The sequence below is a fragment of the Astatotilapia calliptera genome, chromosome 9 (assembly GCF_964374335.1).
Source record: "Astatotilapia calliptera chromosome 9, fAstCal68.1, whole genome shotgun sequence".
NCBI lineage: Eukaryota > Metazoa > Chordata > Actinopteri > Cichliformes > Cichlidae > Astatotilapia > Astatotilapia calliptera.
In genome coordinates this window covers 25,993,638-26,016,155 of record NC_137430.1, presented here as the reverse complement: position 1 = coordinate 26,016,155, position 22,518 = coordinate 25,993,638, and the positions used below count along the sequence as shown (strand labels likewise).

The window sequence follows — 22,518 nt, the reverse complement described above, 5'->3', positions numbered from 1 at the left end:
CACATTCACTGGATCTTTCTTTCTTTATAACTTATCTAAGCCTCTTTGTTCAAGTGACAGTTAATGAATTTGAAATGCATCAGCAGTTACAAACATTTTTGTGACAGCACTGTCAACTTTCTTTTCTAAATTACATGGGAAATCATTGTTAATAAATTGTGTATAATTGAAAGGCAACGATGATATGTTGCTATATGACAGCGGTATCGTGATGGTGAAATATACATTGCTTCAGTTAATGTTCAGTCAGTAGTAGATTATTTCTAATTTAGCACTTCATGATCTTCGACTTTGTGCTGAAGCTGTTATTAAACACGACACACGAATCTCTTCTCTTGTTATTCCTTCTGCCATCACATTCTCATTCAAATGTATCATGTTGTTTTGGTCCAATTTTAATGTGCAGAAACACACAAAGAAAATATGAAATCCTTTGTTGTTTCCACAGCAACCACTGCAGATATGTTGATGCTGCCTGAATGCACAAATCCAACCTGATCCCTTGTAAATAGCAATTAAAATGTAGCCTCTACTAGGGTCACTGTGGTGTCTTCTGAAGATTATTTGTGAAACTTTTCATCCATGCTCCCCCCAAAGCTTGGTATATACCTTTAAAAGACGCGAGACAAGCAAACAAACACATAAGCTTCCCCACCCAACCAGACAAAAAAAACCTGATGTACCTGCAAGCAATAAAGCCTCCATGCCCTCACTTGCCATCCCGCCCCCATACACGGAGGAAGCAACAAAGAAACAAACTCTAGAGACATAAAAAAAACAGCAAAAGAGCCACCCAGCCTGGGAGCATCACTGCTGCTCAGACAGCATGAAGCAACAGACGGCTGCTTGACATCTGAGGACTCTGAGGAGACACACTGTGACAGATAACGCCACTAAAACTAACAAGACAGACATCTTCCAGCACATGAGCGGTGTTTATGTGTGCATCACAGTCAGAAATTATCATAAATATACAATTATGAAATAAATCCTCATGGAGAGAGCCATTCTTCTGTCTTATCATAGCTTTAACAAATGTTTTATTTTTGAACAGATGAGAAAAAGTGTTTCTATTTTACAAGCAGCACGTTTTGCCTTGAGGTCAATAGCCTTTGCACAATTTCTGAAGTAAACCATTATTTCAAGAAATCTTACAGTTCAAAAGGTTTGTGAAGAAGGAATGGGGAGGAGGCAGTTTCTGATAAGATTTTAGAGGAGTATGACCTGTAAGATTAATAATATGAGGTGAAATACAGTGTTGCATTTCACAAAAATTGAATTCTATGGAAGGAAAATAAAGTTCAACAAAACTGACCTTTTGCTAAGCTCCAGACTCAAAAGTGTCTGTTCCTATATGCCTTTATTGTTTGTGTGAGTACCTACTGGCAGCAACTTCTCTTACTGAGGTCCATTTCGTTGTTTTTAGTAAGCAAACGTCTGTTCCCGAGAGCAATTCTGTTAACCATCGTGTTGTGTCCTAGTCAAACGTTTTACAGATTTCACAGAAGAGCTGAAAATAAAGCCAATGCAGAAATGCCTCAAAGCTGCAGCTTCTCAAAAGGCCCTTTGAGGCCGCCTCCAATACTGATTCAGTCTCCATAGATTCTCAAAATATCCAAATTTACAGCACAAATAAGGATGTTTGGAAAAATGGATTTTGTGTTTTTAGCATGCAAACTGTATCCTTCTTTAAACTCGGTTAAAGGTTAAACTTATGGATCATTAAGGGTGTGGCCGCTTTGAGTTTAAGGTTATGAGTCTCTACTGAAAGACACTGTAAGGAGTCGTCTGTACACCTGTTTTGGCAGATATAGTTTGGTTTGAGGCTGTTCACCAAAATTAACATCTCATTGGCTAACAGTTGCATACCGAGCCAGCAAACACAGATGACAGGATTTCTATACAATTTTGCTTTTAACTTCTGTCGTAAAATACTTTTTTTTATTGCATTACTTTTCTCCAGCAAATATCTTATCTAGAGAAGGGGTCTCGAACTCCAGTCCTCGAGGGCTGGTATCCTGAAACCTTTCCATGTTTCTCTTTTCCAACACACCTGAATAAAATTAGTAGGTCACTAGCAAGAGTATAGAACTTGACTGCATGTTGAAGTGGCAAACACTAATCCTACTCAAGTAAATTTAAGTCAATGTTAAGTGTTTGGAAAAATTTACTCCTAAAAGTACTTTTATTGCACCATGTTCATTCACTCACGAGCTGCTGTAACATGAATCAAATGGCTGAATTGCCACCTAAGTTCTATCCAGTTGTTAAGTGATGACGTGGCGAATCCTACTTCCGGGCCTAAAGTAGTCTGCGTTTAATATGGCTTTTGTGTTGTTAACATGTTTAATGTTATGTATTTTCTTCTATTTAATCTCAAAAAGCTCCTAAAACAGTCAGTGATCACTGTTGACCTCCCTCAGCTTTTATTACCGCTAATCATTTATTTAAACTCAGTTTTTAAAACCTCAGGATGTAACTACAGCCCAGCCCAGCCCATGCAGCAGTATATGAATGACTAACCTCGTATTGTGGATGGATTATCTCAGTTGTTCTCCTGGCTGAAGTTTGGTCCTTTTACACCATCCTGCCATGCGATTACATTTGTTCCTGACCACCGAGAACACTCACGGTAACTTTTATCGAGTGGAAAAAAAGTTAGCTTGTTTATATGCTATGCTAACATAGCTGTGTCGCTAGCGGTCACGTAGCACATCATTATATACCAGCTAGCCAAACTTCAGTAAGCCTACAAACGTCACTGCTGTTTAGTTCTCTGTCTACATTTATGTTGGAAGTGATAACAGAGCTGTACGTTTGAATTTGTTTCCAAAACCCCGCAGTCAGGACATGCTATATTGTATTTAGATAGAAGCTAGCGAGCTAACTTCCTGCTAACTTCTAACTCCGTTAAATGTCATAAATTCCGTTTTCATGGATGCCTGGATGTTAAACTCAATCGTTACACCTGGTAGAGCAGAACGCTGATCATTTTATTATAGATGAAAGACTTTAGACAGTTTTTCAACTCTCAGTAATGCCATAGTGATCGTTTGATATATGGACCTGTAGCGGAGTTTAGGCCCAGACACGGCTAGTGACGTCAGACTGAACAACCGCATAGAGTCTTGCTAATGTCCTACTAATTGTGTTCAGGTGTGTTGCAACTGGGACACATGGAAAGGACACCAGACCTCGAGGACTGGAGTTCGAGACCAGTATCCCACACACATACTGTCAGTATCAGCAGTACACTGCAATAGCAATTAATTTTGTACAAGTGAAAATAAATGCACCACAAACATCAAAAACAACTTTAACTGAAATGTTAGTTTTTTTTATTTCTTCAAATGTGGTAAACGTCTTGCTTATAAAATGTTTGTACGCTGGTTTGTTTTTTATAGTATTTCAAATGGCCAGAAATGCATCACACAAACCCGGTGTCTACATCTGTACAAACATCGACAAGAGTTTGGGTGAGAGGTTAGGGAAAGGTCAGTCGTCTCGTCAGAAATTAAAATCCTCCTGTGCCTCTGTAAGTGTGCATGTGTTTGGCGTGCCCCCGTGCTCGTCTTGCGCATGTGTCTATATGAATGAGAGTGAGGACCAACCTTCAACGTGGAGGTCAGTATGCGGAGGCGGTGCAGGCGCTCGTTGAGATGAGGGTCAGCGGCCCTTCGGAGAAATGACTGCCTGAACTCTGACTGACCTTTGGACTCCGACCCCCGACCCAGAGGACAGACCCCACCCTGCTCGCACGCACGAAACAGGTCGCCCAGCGAGGCACCTTCACTGCCACCTTCAGAGCAGTCAGAGGGGAAACAGAGACCCGCACATTTAATGTTGAGTTGAACTCTTTGCTTCACATCTGTTACAGGATTAGAAGCTAAAAGGCCGGGGAGCGCCTTAAGTTATATCTCAGATCAACCACTGGAGGACAGCAGCACACCTCGACACATCTACGACATTGTGTAATGATTTGTATTAGTCACAGCAGGATTATTAACGAGGAGAAAATCCTGTCAGCCTCAGGGACACCCTCATCACTTTGGCAGTTTTATATCCTTGCTCACATTATAATTGATTGTTCAATCCATTCCCTAACAAATGCAACATATATCATGCTATTACATAAATCAGTCTTATTTACTCTTGCAGTCCTTTCTTTTCATATGCTGCTTGCCTCACCTTGGCAACAGGAGCACCGTGGTGTCATTAGCCTCATTAGATCAATGTATGACTGCAGTGTGCTCTGCTTCAAGCTGATGATGATTTAAATGGATATGTCTGTGCCTGAGAGCAGTTTTTATATATGGCACATGTGCTGACATCTTCACCTTAAAAAGAAATTTCCTTTTTCCCCCTCCCCCTCAGTCTCTAGTGGCTGTCATTCACAGCGAGACACATTTTTGCGCTCTGCTGTTACCCAAAAAATGCATCACTGAGAGCAGCACCAGCTTCTTCTACTGAGTTAATCCCCAACATAAAATATTTTGTCCTTCAGTGAAATCGAGAAGGTCAAACATGCAATTATTTTTTTCCAGATTTGATCATTCCAGCTCGTTGTGTCAGTGGCTAGAACTAGCTCAGAATTAGCTGTCATTGTATGAAACACCCGAGCCCCCGTTATTATGGAGCAATATTAAGTACTTGGAAGTATTTTCCCTCATTGAGCTCTTGCAGTGAAAATAGTGTGCAGCACATAGCAATTCAACAAATGTCATGAAAACCAGACTGTATATAAAAGCTAGACATAGTCATCGTGGCATCACCCATTGGTTTTGGACTACAGAAAACCTCAATCTTGGTGTTTTTGCTCCCACAAGTTACTGAATTTGAAAGCCCTGAGTTATAAGCTAAGGGTAGTGAGCATGTGTAGCAATCTGCATCCAAAAACCACACAGGTACAAAGCATAGACACGGATACTGGTGCTTAGAAACCGATAATTGGTGCTTAGTAACAGACTGATAAAATACTAGAATTTCACTTAGAATGAACTGTAACTCGCAGCAGGCCATATCATTTTTGGCATTTAATTCAATTAAATGGCTCTAAAAGGTTAAAACACAGCTTTGGGCCAGCCTCAAGTGGTCAAGAGAGGAACTGCAGTTCTGCAGTGGGGAATTTTGCATTGGCTTTAGTTTTCATCCACAGACGTGGCTGCTTGCAGTCTCATAGCAACATAATGAAATTCTGTTGTTAAAAGAAGTTTTCAAAGTTTGAATTGTGAGGCTTTTTTCTTGCTTTCAGACAAAGCAGCAACCTCACTAATGGCCCTTAAAGAAGACCATGTAGCTTGGGAACGGCTGGTTTAAACCATTTGTGCAATCCTTTAGGAGAGCTCATTATTCTCCCCTATATAACATTTCATATGTTTCTCTGTTATTTGAATTAATTTTTTTCTAATGCAACACTGCTTGTTTGGTAGCTAGTTTTAACTGTTAAATTGCATCAATGTTCAGATGTTGTGGCTGGTTCATAGTCTGATTTAAAGTATTTTCGCTTTATTTTTATTGCCTAAAATCTCTGTGTACTGTATAATGAATGCTGCTTTTGTCTTTACTGTAGTGTTGATTTGGTGTTAAAACATAGTGAATAAAAATAATGCTTCCGGATTAGCTTTAAGCTCTCTGTGCCCTTGTAAGCATTTCACACCAAAAGCCTGATCCAGCATGAACTCACCGTTGTGTGTTTGCTGTTCTTCTTTTGCAGGCGGTGCGAGGAGCGTGTGGAGGTTGCTGTCTCGTGGCAGTGTGAAGCTGCGGGGTTTCCCTCCCTGGGTTGCCATAGGAATCAGCCTCTGCATTGCCATGGGCAACGGGACATTCCTCGGAGCAGGAAGAGTGTAAACGGCTCCGGCCATCATTGAGCCACCACCTGGCTCAGCAAAGACGGCGTCCTCTGCAATGAAAAGAAAAGAAAATTGATTTGCTGTTATTTGAGTCATGAATGCAACATGACTCATTTCTTTAAAAGAACACTCTGTTCAATACAGTAACATTTATTTTAAATATATTCTGACTGAATCAGAGACACATTGCTATTCCAGCTTTAAAGCCACTGTCCACATTGGAGCATCAGAAAGAACACTTAACACATACATTACTATTAAACACAAGATCATATATAAAACACACAAGCTTCAAGCTGCATCAGCAGCTGCACAAAATATTTGACAAATATCATTGCAGGCAGGGGTCAAAGTTGATTTTAATGAGGGGGAGCTGAAGCTGATGATCACAGATGATAGCAGACAGTTTTCATGGGGGCGCTTTCTTGAGCAGAGAGTAGTTCCTGTCAAAACACTAGAAATTCTGCTCTGTGTATGGACCTTTCAAAATTTTAATGGCACACTTTCTGGAAAAGCTTTCTTGTTCTTGGTATTAATAAAATAACAATCTAAGATATAGCAAATTTAAAAAAAAAACACTTTTTTTGCAGTTCTGTTACTTTTAGTGAAGCAACCATTTTGTTAAATTTGATGGGGTAAAAGTACAAAGGTATAATATACAGTATATATAAGTATATATAATAAGTCTATATTTCTATATAAGACACTGCTATACAAGACCATATTGTACAGAATTAATTATTAATTAATTAATTCACTCATTTATTTTATAGCTCAGGGAAAAAAAATGGCATTCCTGGTACAGGTAGATACAGTATTGAAGATGGACATAACTAATATGATGTCATCATGTTATCATGATGTCATCCACTGGTTTCTACAGGCTTGTTTTGAAGCCTCAAGATGAGCATTTCCACTGTTGTCATCTTGTTTTTAAAACAAATGTGATAGGAAGGGGCGTGCCTTACTGTGAAATTGATTGCTCATTGACTCTATCCACAACTATCGCCATCTTTTGGCCTTGAGATAAAATGCAGGCTTAAGGCACTTTCACACTGGTTTAATTTTTCCAAGCAAATGCTACGTCTATGTTTCATAATGTCAGTGCATGGAATAAGAGTTTGCATGACAGAAAACAGAGGGTGGAGACATAAAAATTGAAGCTGTACTTTCTTTTGGCCGAAACACAGTCACACCATTTAACCTACATGTACCTCAGACATTCCCCTCTTGAAAGAGCTGGACTGCCATAGATGTTTACTGTATACTAAATAAGAACAATAAAGAACTGGTTGTTATCAAGCGAGCTAGCTAAATATGAGACACTTTGATTTAGATTTAATAACTAATGAAAAACAAACTTTACACTTTATAATTAAATGACACTAATCCATTTTTAGATTTTTTTTGCCATCTTGGAAAGAATATGTTTTTTCACCTATATTGCAACAAACCACTATGAGGGGAAGATCTGGGAAACATGTTGGTGTGCAGAAACACATTGGGTTTTCATTCTTTCTGTAGAACATAATCACAGCTTAAACAGAAGTCACTAACACTGATGTGTTCAAGCAACTGAATTGGAATTTGGGCACTACCAAGTGGTCCAGTTTGAAGGTAGTGCAGTCCAGCCTCGGTCAATGGCGTCTCAATCAGGTCCTGCCAAGAGCGCCTCTGCGATGATGAAGAGCGGCCCGGGGACCCTGTCTCACTACTGCCCCCAGCAGGACTGGAGCGGTACTACAGAAAACAACAGATAAACAAATTATTCAGTAGACTTACCAGATGCAATCAAAGCATGTGGTCTCATATGAAGGCAGCTCCTATATTACAAATTGTAGTTTATTGTTGGTAAAATGTATTTCTCTAAACATAATATGCTAATTAGGAAACAGTCTGTTGCACTATATTCATCATCTTCTAGAGTCTGAACTTAGGAACAAAATCTATTTGATATAATTTATACGGTAATTGAAATCAAGAGTCCCACACTATAGTTAGTAATAGTATACCACCATCAGTTGGCTGAACCATTGATATACATGCAAAGCTGGGTGGATCCACGCTTTACTTGTTCTTTTAACATCAGAATGTCACAGCAGAACTATGTAATGGTTGTGTGGAAAAATCTCAGTGGATCAGTACTTTCTGAAATATTGAGACCAGCCTGTCAATAACTATCCCACATTCAAAGTCACTTCTTACCCATTCTGATGCTCTTTTTAAACTTCAGAAGGCCTTCTTTCCCATGTCCGCATGCTTAAACGAACTGAGTTAATGTCATGTGATTAGCTAACTATGCATCAGCGTTAAATAGCAGTTGAATAGATGAATGTAGTAAAGTGGCTGGTGAGTGTAAATTCAGACTAAAAAGCACATTCATGCTCCGAAGTCGAAAGAACAATTTCCGAACTGTTGAAATGAGACCATTAAACTCAGGTAATATTAAACATCATCACACACCTCTACAGGATCACATCTGTACTGTACGTCGCTGCTGTTGCTGCCCCCTGCTTTTCTGCCACTGTGTGTGGTGCCTCCCCCAAGAGGACCAGGGTGGTACTGCGGCTCTGCAGCTGCAGCAGGGGGCTCGCCACAAAGGAAGTCCTCTTGGGATGAGCGAGAGCGAGACGTCTCTGTGGAAGACAGCCGAGTGGTCCGACCTCCTTCCAAGTAGGCGCTCATCTGATAGAGAAAAAGGAAGGGAGACAATGTGGCAGACATCAAATGATCGCCTTGTTTCATTCAACCATATGACACACTTCAAAGAAAGGATTTCATCAGCATGCCTGCCTGATTGAGTAAGTGTGTGATATGGTAGGTGAGAGACAAGAAGACAAAGCAGAGGGGTGTTTGAGTGACTCTATTATTATCTTAAAACTTAGCAGCCTGTGTTTTGTAACTTCAATTACATGGACAAGGTGCTGTTGGTGTTTCCTTTCTTTTACCCTATGATTAAAAAAAACATAGCCCAGGACAGAGATGCATGATGTACAGCAACCCATTTCAACTTCAAATATAGCAACATTTATGTTTAATATAGCCTCAGCACTATCTGTACTTATTGCTTTATTGGCAATAATTCCAACTGTTACAGTGGACTAGGAAGCACAAGGCCTCAATTTAGCCTCCGAGTACAATATCTACCTTGTGAGAGATGCAATACAGTTTACAGTGTGTGTGTGTGTGTGTGTGTGTGTGTGTGTGTGTGTGTGTGTGTGTGTGTGTGTGTGCGTGTTTGAGAGAGAGTGACTCACTGATGGAGGCCGTGGGTAGGTGTCATATGGAGGTGGGGGACTGTCCTGTTTGGGGCTGGAGGCAGCGTCATCCTCATGTTCACTTTCACTCCAGTAATCTACAGGAAACCCACCCACATACTGTCAGATCCATCCGTACACATACATCTAGTGTATTTGTAGTATCATGCACATTTTACATATTAGCTTAGAGTGTTGTTTCTTAATGGGAACCAATTACACTTTTCCTTATTTTCTGTCATTTATTAAACTGATGGATGCTCATATTAAACATGATTGAAGTGATGAATAATCAGTAGTCAGTGTACACCGTAAAAAAAAGAAAATCCTAAAAAAACAGTAATATTCCAGCAGCTGGGGGCAAAAATAATACCAGAAAATAACAGAAAATAACTTTCTCATGAAAATAAGGTTATTTTCAGTAATGACAATACAGTTTGTTGCCCTAATTTTACATGGGATTTTGCCTTTTTCAAGTGCTTTTAAACATTAAATTAGGAACACTTTAATGTGATTAAACAATGAAATTACCTATAAACAAGGTCAATGAATGCGGCAATATGAATAATAATACTTAAATGTACAGAAATATACAGTTAACAGTTGGTTTAAATAATAATGGATTGCATTTATTTTGAGACCCTCAAAGCGCGTTACAATTCCACTTTATAATCCCCCCTCTGGCCATCACCAGTAGGTGGTAGGTGAAGTGTCTTGCCCAAGGACACAACGACCGAGAGTGTCCGAGCCGGGGCTCGAACCAGCAACCTTCTGATTACAAGGTGAACTGCCAACTATTGAGCCACAATCGCCCTAAATGACAATAATAATTATTATTATTGATGTAAAAAAAGTTTATAAGAATCATTTTATATATTTTTCCATAGCATTACATTTGAATTTAACAGTTCAATCTTTTAAATAATGGACAAATATTTGTGAAATTATGGTCCATTTGTGAAAGTATTTTAACAATCTAAATATGCATATGTACAGACAAATATATTTAAAAAAAACAAAATTATGTTTTATTACATTTACAGTGATTTTACGTTAATTTACATTTGGAATGTAAAATCACAGTCTATTTATGTAAATTTAATGATATTCTAGAAGAACAGTACAAAACTGTAAAATACACAGTAAAATACTTTTATATTACTTTTTTTTTTTTTTTTACAATGTATGTAGATATTAGAAAAAGTTCAGCCCTGTTTGAGATTTTGTTGTTGGTTTTTGTCCTTCTCTTGGCTCTATATGATGACACTATAGTTATTTCTAACATGGCCACATCAGGTACATTGCTCTGGCTCTGAGCAAATTAGCGCAATCAACCTGCTGTTCAAACCTTCTGTTTGCTAGTGGAAGCCTCTTAGTGATTCTGTTGGGTTTTTACTTTGCAAAGTAATGTGGTTAAGATGACTATTGATGGGAACTGGTGCTATATGAATCAAATTCTTTTGAATCAAATCAAAAGGGAGGGCAGCCTCATGGTAGAAGAGCTAGGATAATCTGAAGAGCTGCATAAAATAAAGTAAATGGATAAATATAGTATTTATTATTTATTATTTATTTGTACTAAGTATTCCACCATTTTCTTTCCATTTATCCACCTGTCTATTGATTTACCTTCCATTCAGCCATCGGAATACCATGAGAGATAGAAAACATGCCCCAAGTACATCTATCAGGTTAACATCTTATCAGGCATTTTGTGCCACAGTTCCCAGATGGAGTTGGAGGTTGAATTCTTGTTTGTCCCACATAGCAAAATTGGTATGGCTCGGATCTGGCCAACACAATGTGCTTACACATAACCCACATACCGCAAAGAATGACGGTGGCCCAGATCTGGTTTGCCAGAGGTGGCCCACACATAGGCCAGCACAAGGCCAGCTGCAGACACACTGGTGGTCCTGTGCTGGCCCAGAACAGTTTCAGCTCTGGCAACAGATGTCAGCCTAATGTGTACGTTAATCAAACCACAACATGTGCCGGAACATAATAGTGCAAAAATAACATGACAAAATTCCATTCAGACAGTGAATGGACTGATTCTTACGTAGCACTTTTCTACTCTCCTGGATTACTCAAAGTGCTTTATACAACATGCCACATTCACCCAATCTCTCTAAACTGAGTGCTTCCTAACTACATTCATACATATTCACAGGCTTGACATACAGACTGGAGGAGCCAGGAATCAAACTACTAACCCTCTGATCAGAAGGTGACCTGCTCTACCCCTGGAGCTACAACCACCCGGCAGTAAACATGACTAAACCCTCATTAGGTTTTGGATGAAGTGTACTCTCACAAACCTGTCAAACCTGCATTTGAAACATTGGCTACCATAGCGGTATAGTATTGCAACATGGCATTTGGGTCCTCTAACTAAAATAGGAAAATGGGAACATAAATAGTGCCATCATTGCCAGACCTGGCCCACATCTGGTTGACATACACCCTGCCATGACACCAGTCAGTCAGAAGTGCCAGCTTGACACCAGATCCGGGACAGACCTGTCTGCTATGTGGGGTGATTTTAGTTTTGTTTCCTGTTCTGGGTTTATTTTATGTTTTTACTCACTTTTCATTTTCAAATATTGCCTAGTATTTTCAGTCATTCACTTTTGGTTACATGTTGCTACTGTTTGACTTTATAGACTAATGTTTCCCTCTATCTTGACCTTGTATGCTTTCTCTTGTGTCAAGTTTACTCTTGTTTCATGTGCTTTAGTTATGGTTGCAGTTCACTTCTAGTTTTACTTGTCTACTTGTCTCTTGTGTCACACTTTTAATTTGACTGTTATTGTCTAGATTAGTTTCAGCTCTATATATTCCCTATTCCCATTCCTATTCCCTGATTACCTTTTGTGTGTATAAATAGCCCTGTCTCTCCTTTGTTCTTTTGTTCTGTTTACTGTTCCTGATCTCCTGGGACTAAGTTTTAAATCTGGATTACAACTATTAAAATTTTGGCTTTTTATTGAAACTCTGAATGAGGATCTTGCATTTTGGTCCTCACTCCACAAGTAGAATGGATGTTTTGCTTTGAGTATTTAATACACAAAAAACCTTTGATATAGCAACAATAATTCATTTGCTACGAGTCAGCAACCAACTGACATGTAAATCTTGAAAAAAAAAAAAAACAGAGAGAGGGGGGGGGGAAAAGAAGAAAAAACTGTGATGTTTATGCATAGCTAAGTTTTTTAAACAGACACGAGGGCCAAAAAGCTCATTGGTTATTCTACCCATGAACAGTTTTCTTTTTTTAAAAAAAATATTAGAACTGAACACACAAAAAAATCTTTAATCTAAGCTTTTCAAAAGTCTCAGAGTATTCTGCAGCCTCTGGCTAACCATGTTCCAGACATTTCTTTTTTTTTTAGAATTTTTTTAATGCTTCAGATTTTATGTGGAACATAGTAAAGGATCAAAAACTGTTCAGACTAAACAGTTAAAACCAAATTATTAACAACTAATATGTCTTAAAATATTTGGTAATAAAAACAAACATCCTTTTTAATTATTAAAAAAAACCACTTTTTTCTTTTCGTATAAATGGTATGAATGATGGCATTTTATTCCCCTGGCTTTTGTGGCTTTGTTTTCAACATTTTTAGACCCAACTAGCTTCACCTCATTACCATCCAAAACCTTGGGGGTATTGAGTTGATTATCTTTGCTTATGTCCAAAGTTATAGTTCAAATACTTTTACCCAGATTATAATGTCATTTACCTGGTTTGCTCACTATTAACATTTAGCTAAATTCAAACTAACCTTGTAAATTATTCTTTTCTTCCCAGGACCTTAAAAAAACCTGGAAAACATGTACATTACTTCACATTTCGTCAGTGGAGTGAAGAATGTGGACCGCTTTTAAGTGAATGGTTCCTCTGCGCTTGTTAGTTTTTGAGAACTGAAGGAGAATATATTTCCAGAAATAGCTAATTGCATCACATTACCAAGCGGATGAAAAATAACTGTTTGGTTTCTGAGTGCCTGGGGGTGTAATGAAACAGTCATGTGTGGTACGGGGTCATTAGTTGCCCATTAACAAATTTTTCTCCCAGTAAGCCCCTAGGAGATTTATCTGGCTATTCTGGGAATATAACAATAAGTTCAATAGGTATAGAAGTATTATTGTGTTGTTGGCTTAAGATGACATCCTACAGCAGCCATCGTTTGAAGAACCCTTCACCATGTCGCTGAATGAGCCCCTCACCCTGCTCCTGGCGTATCCTCTCTCGCTCTGCATAGCCTACAGCGGCCATGTTGAGGCGACTCAGCCACCTAACAGAAGGGGGAACTAATTAGATTATCTCATAATGTACGCAAACAAATAATTAAACATTAAAATAACAATTTCGCTTGGGGTCCCAAAGTCTCACAGTGTACATAAATAATCACTTGGGAAAAAATGATTACTTCTTTTTATTTTAATTTTTTGTTTTTTTAAAAGTTTGAAACGATATTGAGCTGCTCTGATCTACAGCATGATAACTACATCATATAAGTAAATAGGTATATCAAACATGGTTTAAATGTTATGTAAGACATGGATGAACAAATATATACATATTTTGTTTAAAAAAAGTCAGTAACAGACAAAAACAGGTACATAGGTATAATATATTATCCTTAGTATGTTGTGACTCATAAAAAAATTGGCCACCTATAAAAAAATGGCCTCTGTGAAAATGTCTTAAAATTTTTGATACTAAAAACAAATTCCCTTTTTAAACATTAAATAAAACACTTTTTTCCCCCTTTTTACTTGAAGGGTCTTTTGTGGTGTTTAGCCACCCAGCTGGAAGTCTGCCCTACTCTATAACCTTCACCCTGCACACACTCCTTTACCTGTTCATGTCATCCACTCCATCTGCTGCAAAGTAGAAACTCTTGACCTTGGGGTGGCAAGCTTTGAAAGCACTAGAGGGATAGAGGGTGTTATTTTTGCAGGCACACATTCATACATTCAAGAGCATGTGATCTGCACGTAACATACACATATATATGCAAGAGACCTGCGTTTGTTAAGCACTTACTACTTCTTGCGGCATTCACTGGCTCGATCGATCTTAAATTCTGGAAGACTGACAAAACCTTCGGCTTTTTCATCCTGAACAAAGAGCGAGGAGAAAGAAATGTTTAAAAAAAAAGACAGACAGCAAGCCAAAAAAAAAGAAAAAAAAAAGAAAAAGAGGATGGCTAAAAAAACTGTTGATTTCATGTGTTCACTCTCTGTTTTTCCAAATGCACATTATTTTTTCTAAGTCTGACTGAACAGGAAGAGGTTGATGAATGTCAGATTAAATAAAGATAAGACTTTAAAACCTAACAGCTCTCTGGTCAGCCACTGACGGGGTTTGCACTGACAGTGTTAAGAAGCGAATTCTTGCCAGCTTTTTTTTTCTGGTTTATTTAGCCATAAACCAGAGAACTAGAAGGGGGAAAAAGTGATGGTGGGATAAAAAAGAATGTTAAAAATAAATAAAGACATTACGCTAATGTTGATACAAATTAATCAAATTATATAAATAAGTTTGACTTTACAGTCATGTGCAAAAAATGTAAGAGTTCTGTCAATTCCATGGTTTTACATATCGGGCAAAAAAAAGAGAAATTACTCTTAAAGTTATTTAAATCCAACCTCAGGCGTATACCACATTTTACTACATATACCACTATTTCATTATTTATTTAAGTCACAACACAGAAGTAGTGTGTAGAAAAACAAAGTACACCCCGTGATACAGTAGCTCATAAAACCACTTTTGACAGCAACAACTTGAAATAATGATTTTATGTATGACTTTTTCTGTCTCTCCCATTGTTTCTCTGACCCACTCTTCTTTACAACATTGCTTCAGTTTCAGTTTAGTTGAAGAATGCATTGTATTTGTTTATACACAGCTCTCTCTCAACCCTCCACCACCTCCATCTTGACAGCTGTCATAAGGTGTTTGTGCTTGTTAAGACCAAGCTCAAAAGCCAAAACAGAAATATGGAGACTGTCACCAGAGTTTTAAAAATGTACTTTATTTTTATCATTATATAATTTTAAATTGCAAAGAGAAAAGAGGTTGCAGAAGGGCCTAACACCTCACACATAACTTTAGTTGACATCTTCAAACATGGATATGAGGATCCCAAGTTGCTGCACAGAGCAAACAAAAGTAACATGTGACCAGCACATAGATGAGCACAACAGCCACAAATCAAAAGGATTACTCAGTAAGTAATTACTCAGACAATTACTACAACACAAACCAAAAGCATCAACCAACAATCCCAACCATGTGATCTGTTCTTGCCATCACACAAACAGTCACACACCAAGCGGCCCTATGCCACAACAAGTTACTTTGATCTAGAAAATTCAGTAAAGCAAGCGTACTAGTGACCAACCCCAAATGAAGTGCAATATCTACGCAATTTAAAGAAATGTTTTTGGCCGTCACCTGGCCAACAACACTCACAAGTGATCCAACAAAAGTAGCCAGCTTTTCCACAACACTAAAGGTCACAGCACAAAGCACTCACCTCATCATCTGGCATCCATAAACACTTATTTACTAGATGTAGATGTTTGAGGCAACTTTGAACGCAAACTCAAGAGCAGGCAGCAGATCAGAGATGCAGTCTACAAGAAAACTCTGAAGTCTGAATCCCCACCCAGGATAACCACCAAACTTAATAAACTAAACCACCAAACAGGTACTACAGTGGACAGGCAGCACAGCCACCCAGCTGAAACACATTTGCTAAGGAGAGTTTTCTCAATCACAGCTAACACCTTAATCATCACTCAAAACCTCTGATGTTTTGTCTCCACAAACATATCTAAAGTGTCCAAAATATCCCGGACAAGCCCCCATTTATGTTACAACCTTTCTCAAAAGGAGCAACATAAATATGGAGTCTGACACCACAGTATAAAAAATAATAGATTTTATTTTAAATGACATAATAAGTTCGCTAAAACAGGTGGTACCACAGAGACAAAACTGGTGCGCCCCTCGAAAGCCTGGCAGCTGTGCCAGGTTTTGGACCTCACCAGGTGTAGTCAATTAGCATTTCAACCCAGGTAAGACCTGAAGACTCGTGCACTGCCACTGCAAAGGGAGCAGGTGTTGCAAAGGGGCATAACAGGTTTGATATGTTGTGTTTGATTTTTATCAAACATAATGCTGTGCATTATGTGCAAATATCTCTACTTTGGTCTCATCTGTCCAAAAAACATTGTCCCAGAAGTTATTATTTCATATATAATTTTGGAAATCTAAGCTGTGCTACCATGTTCTTTGCAGAGAGAAGAAGCATTGTCCTGGAAAACCTTCCACACAAATCATACTCATTCAGTTCTTTTCTAATTGTACTGTCATGAACTTTAACAGTTAAGATGCTAACTGAGGCAAGGAGAGTTTGAAATGCTTTGTTTAAATGTTATTTTTTAATAAATTCTCTGAGCTTTGCATGTACCTTGGAGTTAATTTGCATGAACAATTTGTGTTATTCATGCAAATTAACATGTTAGGGACCAAGTATATTATGTCTTGATACATACATCTTTAAATTAAAAGAAAGTATAGTTGTTGTTTTTTTTCACAAAACTATATGCAAACGTCTCCCACTGTCTTTATCACACACTAGCAGGAGGGCAGCTTCAAACAAAGCACATCCACTTGTATGGTGTTGTAGTTCTAGGTCCCGACTGTGGTAATGCCTCCTTTGCTAAAGCATCACTTTTGTGTCAGTAAAAACCTCAACATGAGTTTTGAGACATACCTCTTCATTGATGTACCAGTACAGGCAGTTGTCTTTCAGAACAAACCAGTACTTCTTCCATTTTTGAGAAAAGTAACCCTTTGCATCTCTCTTTCTCCACAGCCAACCCTCGCAGTCTCCTCTGCCCAGCGCCTTGCAGGAAACACGCCTCCGACTCAGCGAGGCCAAACTTCGTCCTGGAACAACATGGAGGAAATGTGAAGGCAGCGGAATTCACGGACAGAAAATGATCTCAAAACTAGAAGAAAGCACAAACTCAAAGAAGGAAAATGTGTCATTCAAAGGGTAGCACTAATGCTGCTTGTAAGTTCTCACTTCAGTGTGAATAAAATCTTTCACAAAATGTCACATCCTAATGTAGCAATGATTCTTGGCAATGCCTCAGTCTCTGGACTTGACAGAATGCTGCTGCACTGCAGTAAGGTAAGAGGTGTTTAATAAAAACTGCCTTTTCCTTCTGGCATAAAAGCCCTGTAACATTTTTCTCAGCAGGCTCCTCATTAAAGATTACCGGGGAAACTTGGCTCTCAGTCGAGGCCACGGAGAAACTTGCATAGTACTGGATGAAAAGTCTTTTAACATGGTTACAATACTCCATTTACATCTGTGGCAGTGCAGGTCTAAAGGAAACAGGATTCTTACACAGTGCATGACATGAAAAACTACACTTCAACTACGCATTGTGAAAAGATTTTGAGTCTGGAGATAATTAATAAGCTTTAGAACACCCCCACCCCACTCGACACACACACACACACACACACAGACAGACACACACACACACACCTTACATCCTCAAAATGCACAAAAGTGCTCTCGAATAATGATTATTCTTCATTTTCTGTGCAGCAGCTCCAGGCTATAAACTGATACCATCACCAATTTAGCTTTAAAAGAGAACTACTCGTTATAGAAAACGAAGATTTTTTTTTCTCTGACCCTCAACGAAAAGAGTTACTAATATTTCATTACACATTTGATAAGAGTACCACTTGGAGCAGTGGAACTGTGAATAAATCATTATTATCACACTCATTTTGAAACTTTGCTTTAATTGCGGTAAACAAACAAAGCCGTTGACCATACGTGCAGATGGAGCTAAAGCTTTCGCACAATGGCAGATGGTGAAACAAGCAAAAGGCCTCTGGAAAAAAACAAAAAACAATCCCTTTCAACATGTTAATCCTCGTTCGTGTGGTAGAAGAGAAAAAAAGGTTTGGTCAGATAGGGAAAAAAATACTGATGGCTGTGAGTAAAATTATCCAAAAAAAAAGAAGAAAAAATCCTAATAAAGAATCAACTGAGTCATTTATGTAAATAAAACTAAAAAGGTAAGAACTGATGTTACAGTAATCATCCTGCAACGATAAATGTTAACGATGATATAGAGAAATGCTGGATTCGTGAATGTGTGCACACTGACTGAAAGCAAATTCGCCTGCAGTCCGGTCTGCAGCACGCTCATCAAAACATGCAAAATGGGAACAACGTGTTAAAATGCAAACACAGAGCTGTCTGCACAGACTGCATGAGTATGAAACGATTACAAGGTGAGAAAACTACCTCATAAGCAAATTATTAAAAATTTTTTACATCGATTTTTTTTGACTGTTTATTTCAACTGCTAAAACCATAAATCATGTTTTCTTTGGCTCAGCCCAAACTGTGAAATGCATGAAAAGCAATGAGGTTTTTCAATTATGCATTACCGTTAATAAATGATCACAAAAATGTGGAGAAATCGACTTTAATCTTGAGTATTACTGGAGCAATTTATCAGTTTATATAATAATGAATTTTTAAAGCCCACCATTCTTTAAAATCATTGATTATAGGAAAGCTCAGAAAACAGCTACAGTTCCCAACTTCTTAATTGTGGCCACTTGTTTATTTTAGCCTGAGTAACACAAAACAGAACGAAACAATGAGCAGTTTTTAAAACTGACGATATATTTCAGACTAAGTTACCACAAATATAAACATTCATTACATATTCACCATGTCTGTGTATTTACCACAGTGATGGAAAATGAAGGGGAACTCTTCATTTGGTTATAAGATCTACTTTCTTGTAGCTTCTTTGAGAGGTGAAAAGATGAAGAAGGGGCAAAAGTTCTTTCCATTTAGTTGTTGATGAAAGGTAAAAGATGTTTTCCTGATCAGATGAACATACAAACTGTCTGTGAGCCATTTAAGGACAACACAGCACTAGGACTTCAGTGGGTTAAATTTCATTCACTTTCATAAGAAGAAAAACAGCCTAGACAAAGGGGTTGGTTTGATCCATTGGCATTGTTTCTATAATAATGTTATATATGTACCTAAACTACTTGGGATACTAACCCTTACTACTGACAGCAGTTTTTTTTAGCTGTTGTTTGAAAGTAAAACTAGAGCTTGTTGATTCATATTGTACACTCTAGATAAAAGATGCCAGCAAAAAGTTAAATGAACCTCTAATGGCCAGCTGGTTATCTGTGTTCCCCCTTGATTTAAATCAATGTGTTTCACATTGAGCTTTCAAGCAGATCATTCACAAATTGGAGAGCTGTAAATGAAAGTTTTCCAAAAGTTCCCAAGGTCACAGAACAATTAAAACAAAGAGAGGAAATCACCCCAAATTACCCACTTAAACTCATCATTCAAAAAAAAAATTTTTTCTAGTTGGTCAGAGATTAGAAAACATGCAGTTCCGCTTGTGTTTCCAGTTTCTAGTTGTGTAAGTGATACTGTACTACACAGCTTTAGGTCTTCTGATATGACAAACTTTTCCACATTTGTCTCCAGATACATTGGATCCACTTAATATGCAAGAAGAGTTTGTTACAAACAAACAATGACTAAAACTAAATGTCCTGTCTTTTCTATATAATTGTCTTCCACATGGGATTTACTTGCCTTCAAAAATTGCTTTGGGAAGCATGAAAAACTGGAAATGTTAGATGTTCTCCTGCTAGCCAGTAAACCCTTCAGTCAGACCTCCAGTCCTGAGCATGATCATGGAGGAATTTGCCAATCTCTAAGCTGAAATATATGGGCAAGGGCAGCAGATGTGCATGAGCTGGTAATTATGGATGGTGTTTACACACATAAATATGAAATTAACTTAAAAATTCATCCATATGCTGACATCTAACACCAGAAAATTAAGAATCTACCACAAATCCTCTTATTGGGAGCAAATGCACCAGTAATTTTGCCCCACTCCTCCTCAGCTATGTGACTGCCTTCATTTTCATTATGACATTTTTATTTCAGTTACATGAGAGTTATAATTTCATATTTTTGAATTTTATTTGGAATTTTTGTTTTCCAGAGTGGGGTTTTTCTCATTTCAGTGTTAGGATTAAAGTGTTTAATTAGATTGAATTAGACATAAAAACTTTTCAGGGGTTCAGAACAGCTGTTACAATACAAGCACACCTTTTCTGATGATAGTTGACTCACATTAATGTAGTCTCAGTAAACATCTGTTCCAAAGCTTAGTTTATATAAAAAATGCCCTTCGCTTTTTAGATTTTTTAGTTTGGTCAAATTTGTCATCACAACCTTTCTTTAACTGAGTTTTCCCGAGTTAGTTTTGTGAGTGCAAAGTATCATTTCAGTTCAGATCAGTATCAAATAAAGTGTTACTATGACTGCTGGCTTTGTGAAGCAGCAGCTGCTCTCACATTCTTCCTGCTTCCATTAGTGGATGAGTGAAAAATCACAACTGGCAGCATCTGTTCACACCTAACAGGTGGCTTTCCTGCTTACCTTTATTCTTCTTCCTGTTCTTTGACTGCAGAGAGGAGGAGGAGGAGGACTGTTGGTATGTCTGAGAGAGGTTGGAAAGAAGAGGAAGAAGAGAGGGAGGGAGAGGCAGGCTGTCAGGATGAATCAGTGCCCTTTGTTTGCTGCAATGAATTCTGGGATATAAAAGATGACAGATCTTAGGGAGAGCAGGAGCGATGAGACGAGGAAAGGGGAGCTGAATCGTTCTCCCCGTTCTCTCATTATCTCTTCCTCACACACAGACACACATATGAGGGGATGGAAAAGTGAACCTCACGGAGGACATTAGTGACTTTCACACCTCTAAACATAGAACAGAAGGACAGGAGGGAGGTTCAGGTGACACAATAGGACGTCCAGGTGAGGGAGGACGTTTGTGTGTGTGTGTGTGTGTGTGTGTGTGTGTGTGTGTGTGTGTGTGTGTGTGTGTGTGTGTGTGTGTGTGTGTGTGTGAAGAAGCTCAGGGGAGCTGTGAGATTAAGCAGAGACTTCAGTAAGCAAAACATGAAGGACAAGCATCCAAAACAAGGGTATGTGAAGTCTGACAGTGAACCCTGACATGCCCACTTACTTGGTGTGTTTAAAATTTAGAGTGAATTATCTAGTTTGTGCTTTTAAAAGAGGACAGAGGTAAATCTATCAGGGGATTACTGTGATATATGAAGAAGTGATCATTCAAGTTGTGCAATTTTCTTAGTGGATAACAGTTACATCTTAAAGAATAACTGTTCATGATTCCATGTTTGTCTAAAGCAGAAGGAATAGAAAAAGTTAAGATTGATTTTGTTTTATAAAACAGTGGCAATGATATATGTGGAGTCTATGCTAATGTTTAGTCAGCATCATAGACAGTGCCAAAGGCCGACGTAGCTTCTGTGACTGAAAAGCGAAACATAAAAAGTGAAGCCGATGGGGAAATGCCTTCAGCCTGCTTTGTTTTTAATGAAAGCTGGGGGAACTAGATGTGATTGTAAAAAGACTTCCAGTCTCACAGGAGTCTATGGGAAAATGTACCACCGACTGGACCTCAAGTTCCACGTGACTCATTTCAGGAAATACTGAATAAAACATTAGGTCCATTTTTAAAATTTTGGCCATTCTAAGGTTTGCATTATACATTGCGGACACAGACGTGCACATCTGGAACCCTGACGGCCGAGCAGTCTTTCCTGTTATACTTCTTTGAAGTCCCCCACCTGGGTCGCATGCGTGGCTAGTGCATTGTAATGTAAAGTCTCTGTGGAAAAGTTCTTGCAGTCCACATGGAACCTCACGCTCAGTGTCTGATCACAAAATGAAAGTCACACGGGAAAAAGATCTATGAATGCGTAAAGTATAATCCCATCTTAAATGTCAGAAAGGAGAATAATCTGGGGCTAACAGCTTGTTATTGACAGCTCATTAGCCAATGAGCATGCAGTTGGATTAACAGTTAAATTCACACCTTTCTCACTGCAGAAAACCACAAAGGCTTCAGCAAAAACGCTCATCTCGACACCTCATAACAGAACTACACCAGTGGATGATGTCATAATAGATATGTCCATCATTTATAATGTCTAGGGTCAGTGCCTAGCTGACGAATAATTTGATAAGAGTAATGTGGGCCTTGAAATGACCTGAAAGAGTAAGCCAAACTAAATATAACATCTTGTGTTCAGATCTGACTGAGTAATGACACTGCGGAGAACTGAGTGTATTTGATGCCTCACGCAGCATCCTTGATCCAAAACAACAAACTCTGACCAGCACATTTCTCATGTGACCTCTCTCTACCGGTCAGATGGGGCAACAGACCAGCTCTGATGTCACGATATTACACATGTCAGAGCCTGG

At 38.5% G+C, this 22,518-nt stretch overlaps 1 protein-coding gene across 2 annotated transcripts in view; it reads right to left on the bottom strand.

The window, feature by feature from the left end:
• cnksr2a (connector enhancer of kinase suppressor of Ras 2a) overlaps nucleotides 1-22,518 on the bottom strand; it is a 90,126-nt gene that overhangs the window by 5,067 nt on the left and 62,541 nt on the right. The window contains exons 14-23 of one of the 2 annotated variants that reach the window (XM_026180125.2): nucleotides 20,665-20,725; nucleotides 16,909-17,084; nucleotides 14,166-14,239; nucleotides 13,978-14,049; nucleotides 13,343-13,410; nucleotides 9,110-9,207; nucleotides 8,316-8,537; nucleotides 7,451-7,592; nucleotides 5,684-5,902; nucleotides 3,612-3,799 (exon numbers count right to left, since the gene is read on the bottom strand). In XM_026180125.2, coding sequence (XP_026035910.1) covers nucleotides 3,612-3,799; nucleotides 5,684-5,902; nucleotides 7,451-7,592; nucleotides 8,316-8,537; nucleotides 9,110-9,207; nucleotides 13,343-13,410; nucleotides 13,978-14,049; nucleotides 14,166-14,239; nucleotides 16,909-17,084; nucleotides 20,665-20,725 — 1,320 coding nt within the window. The remainder of the gene's footprint in view (nucleotides 1-3,611; nucleotides 3,800-5,683; nucleotides 5,903-7,450; nucleotides 7,593-8,315; nucleotides 8,538-9,109; nucleotides 9,208-13,342; nucleotides 13,411-13,977; nucleotides 14,050-14,165; nucleotides 14,240-16,908; nucleotides 17,085-20,664; nucleotides 20,726-22,518) is intronic. The other variant, XM_026180127.2, reaches the window with a different exon arrangement.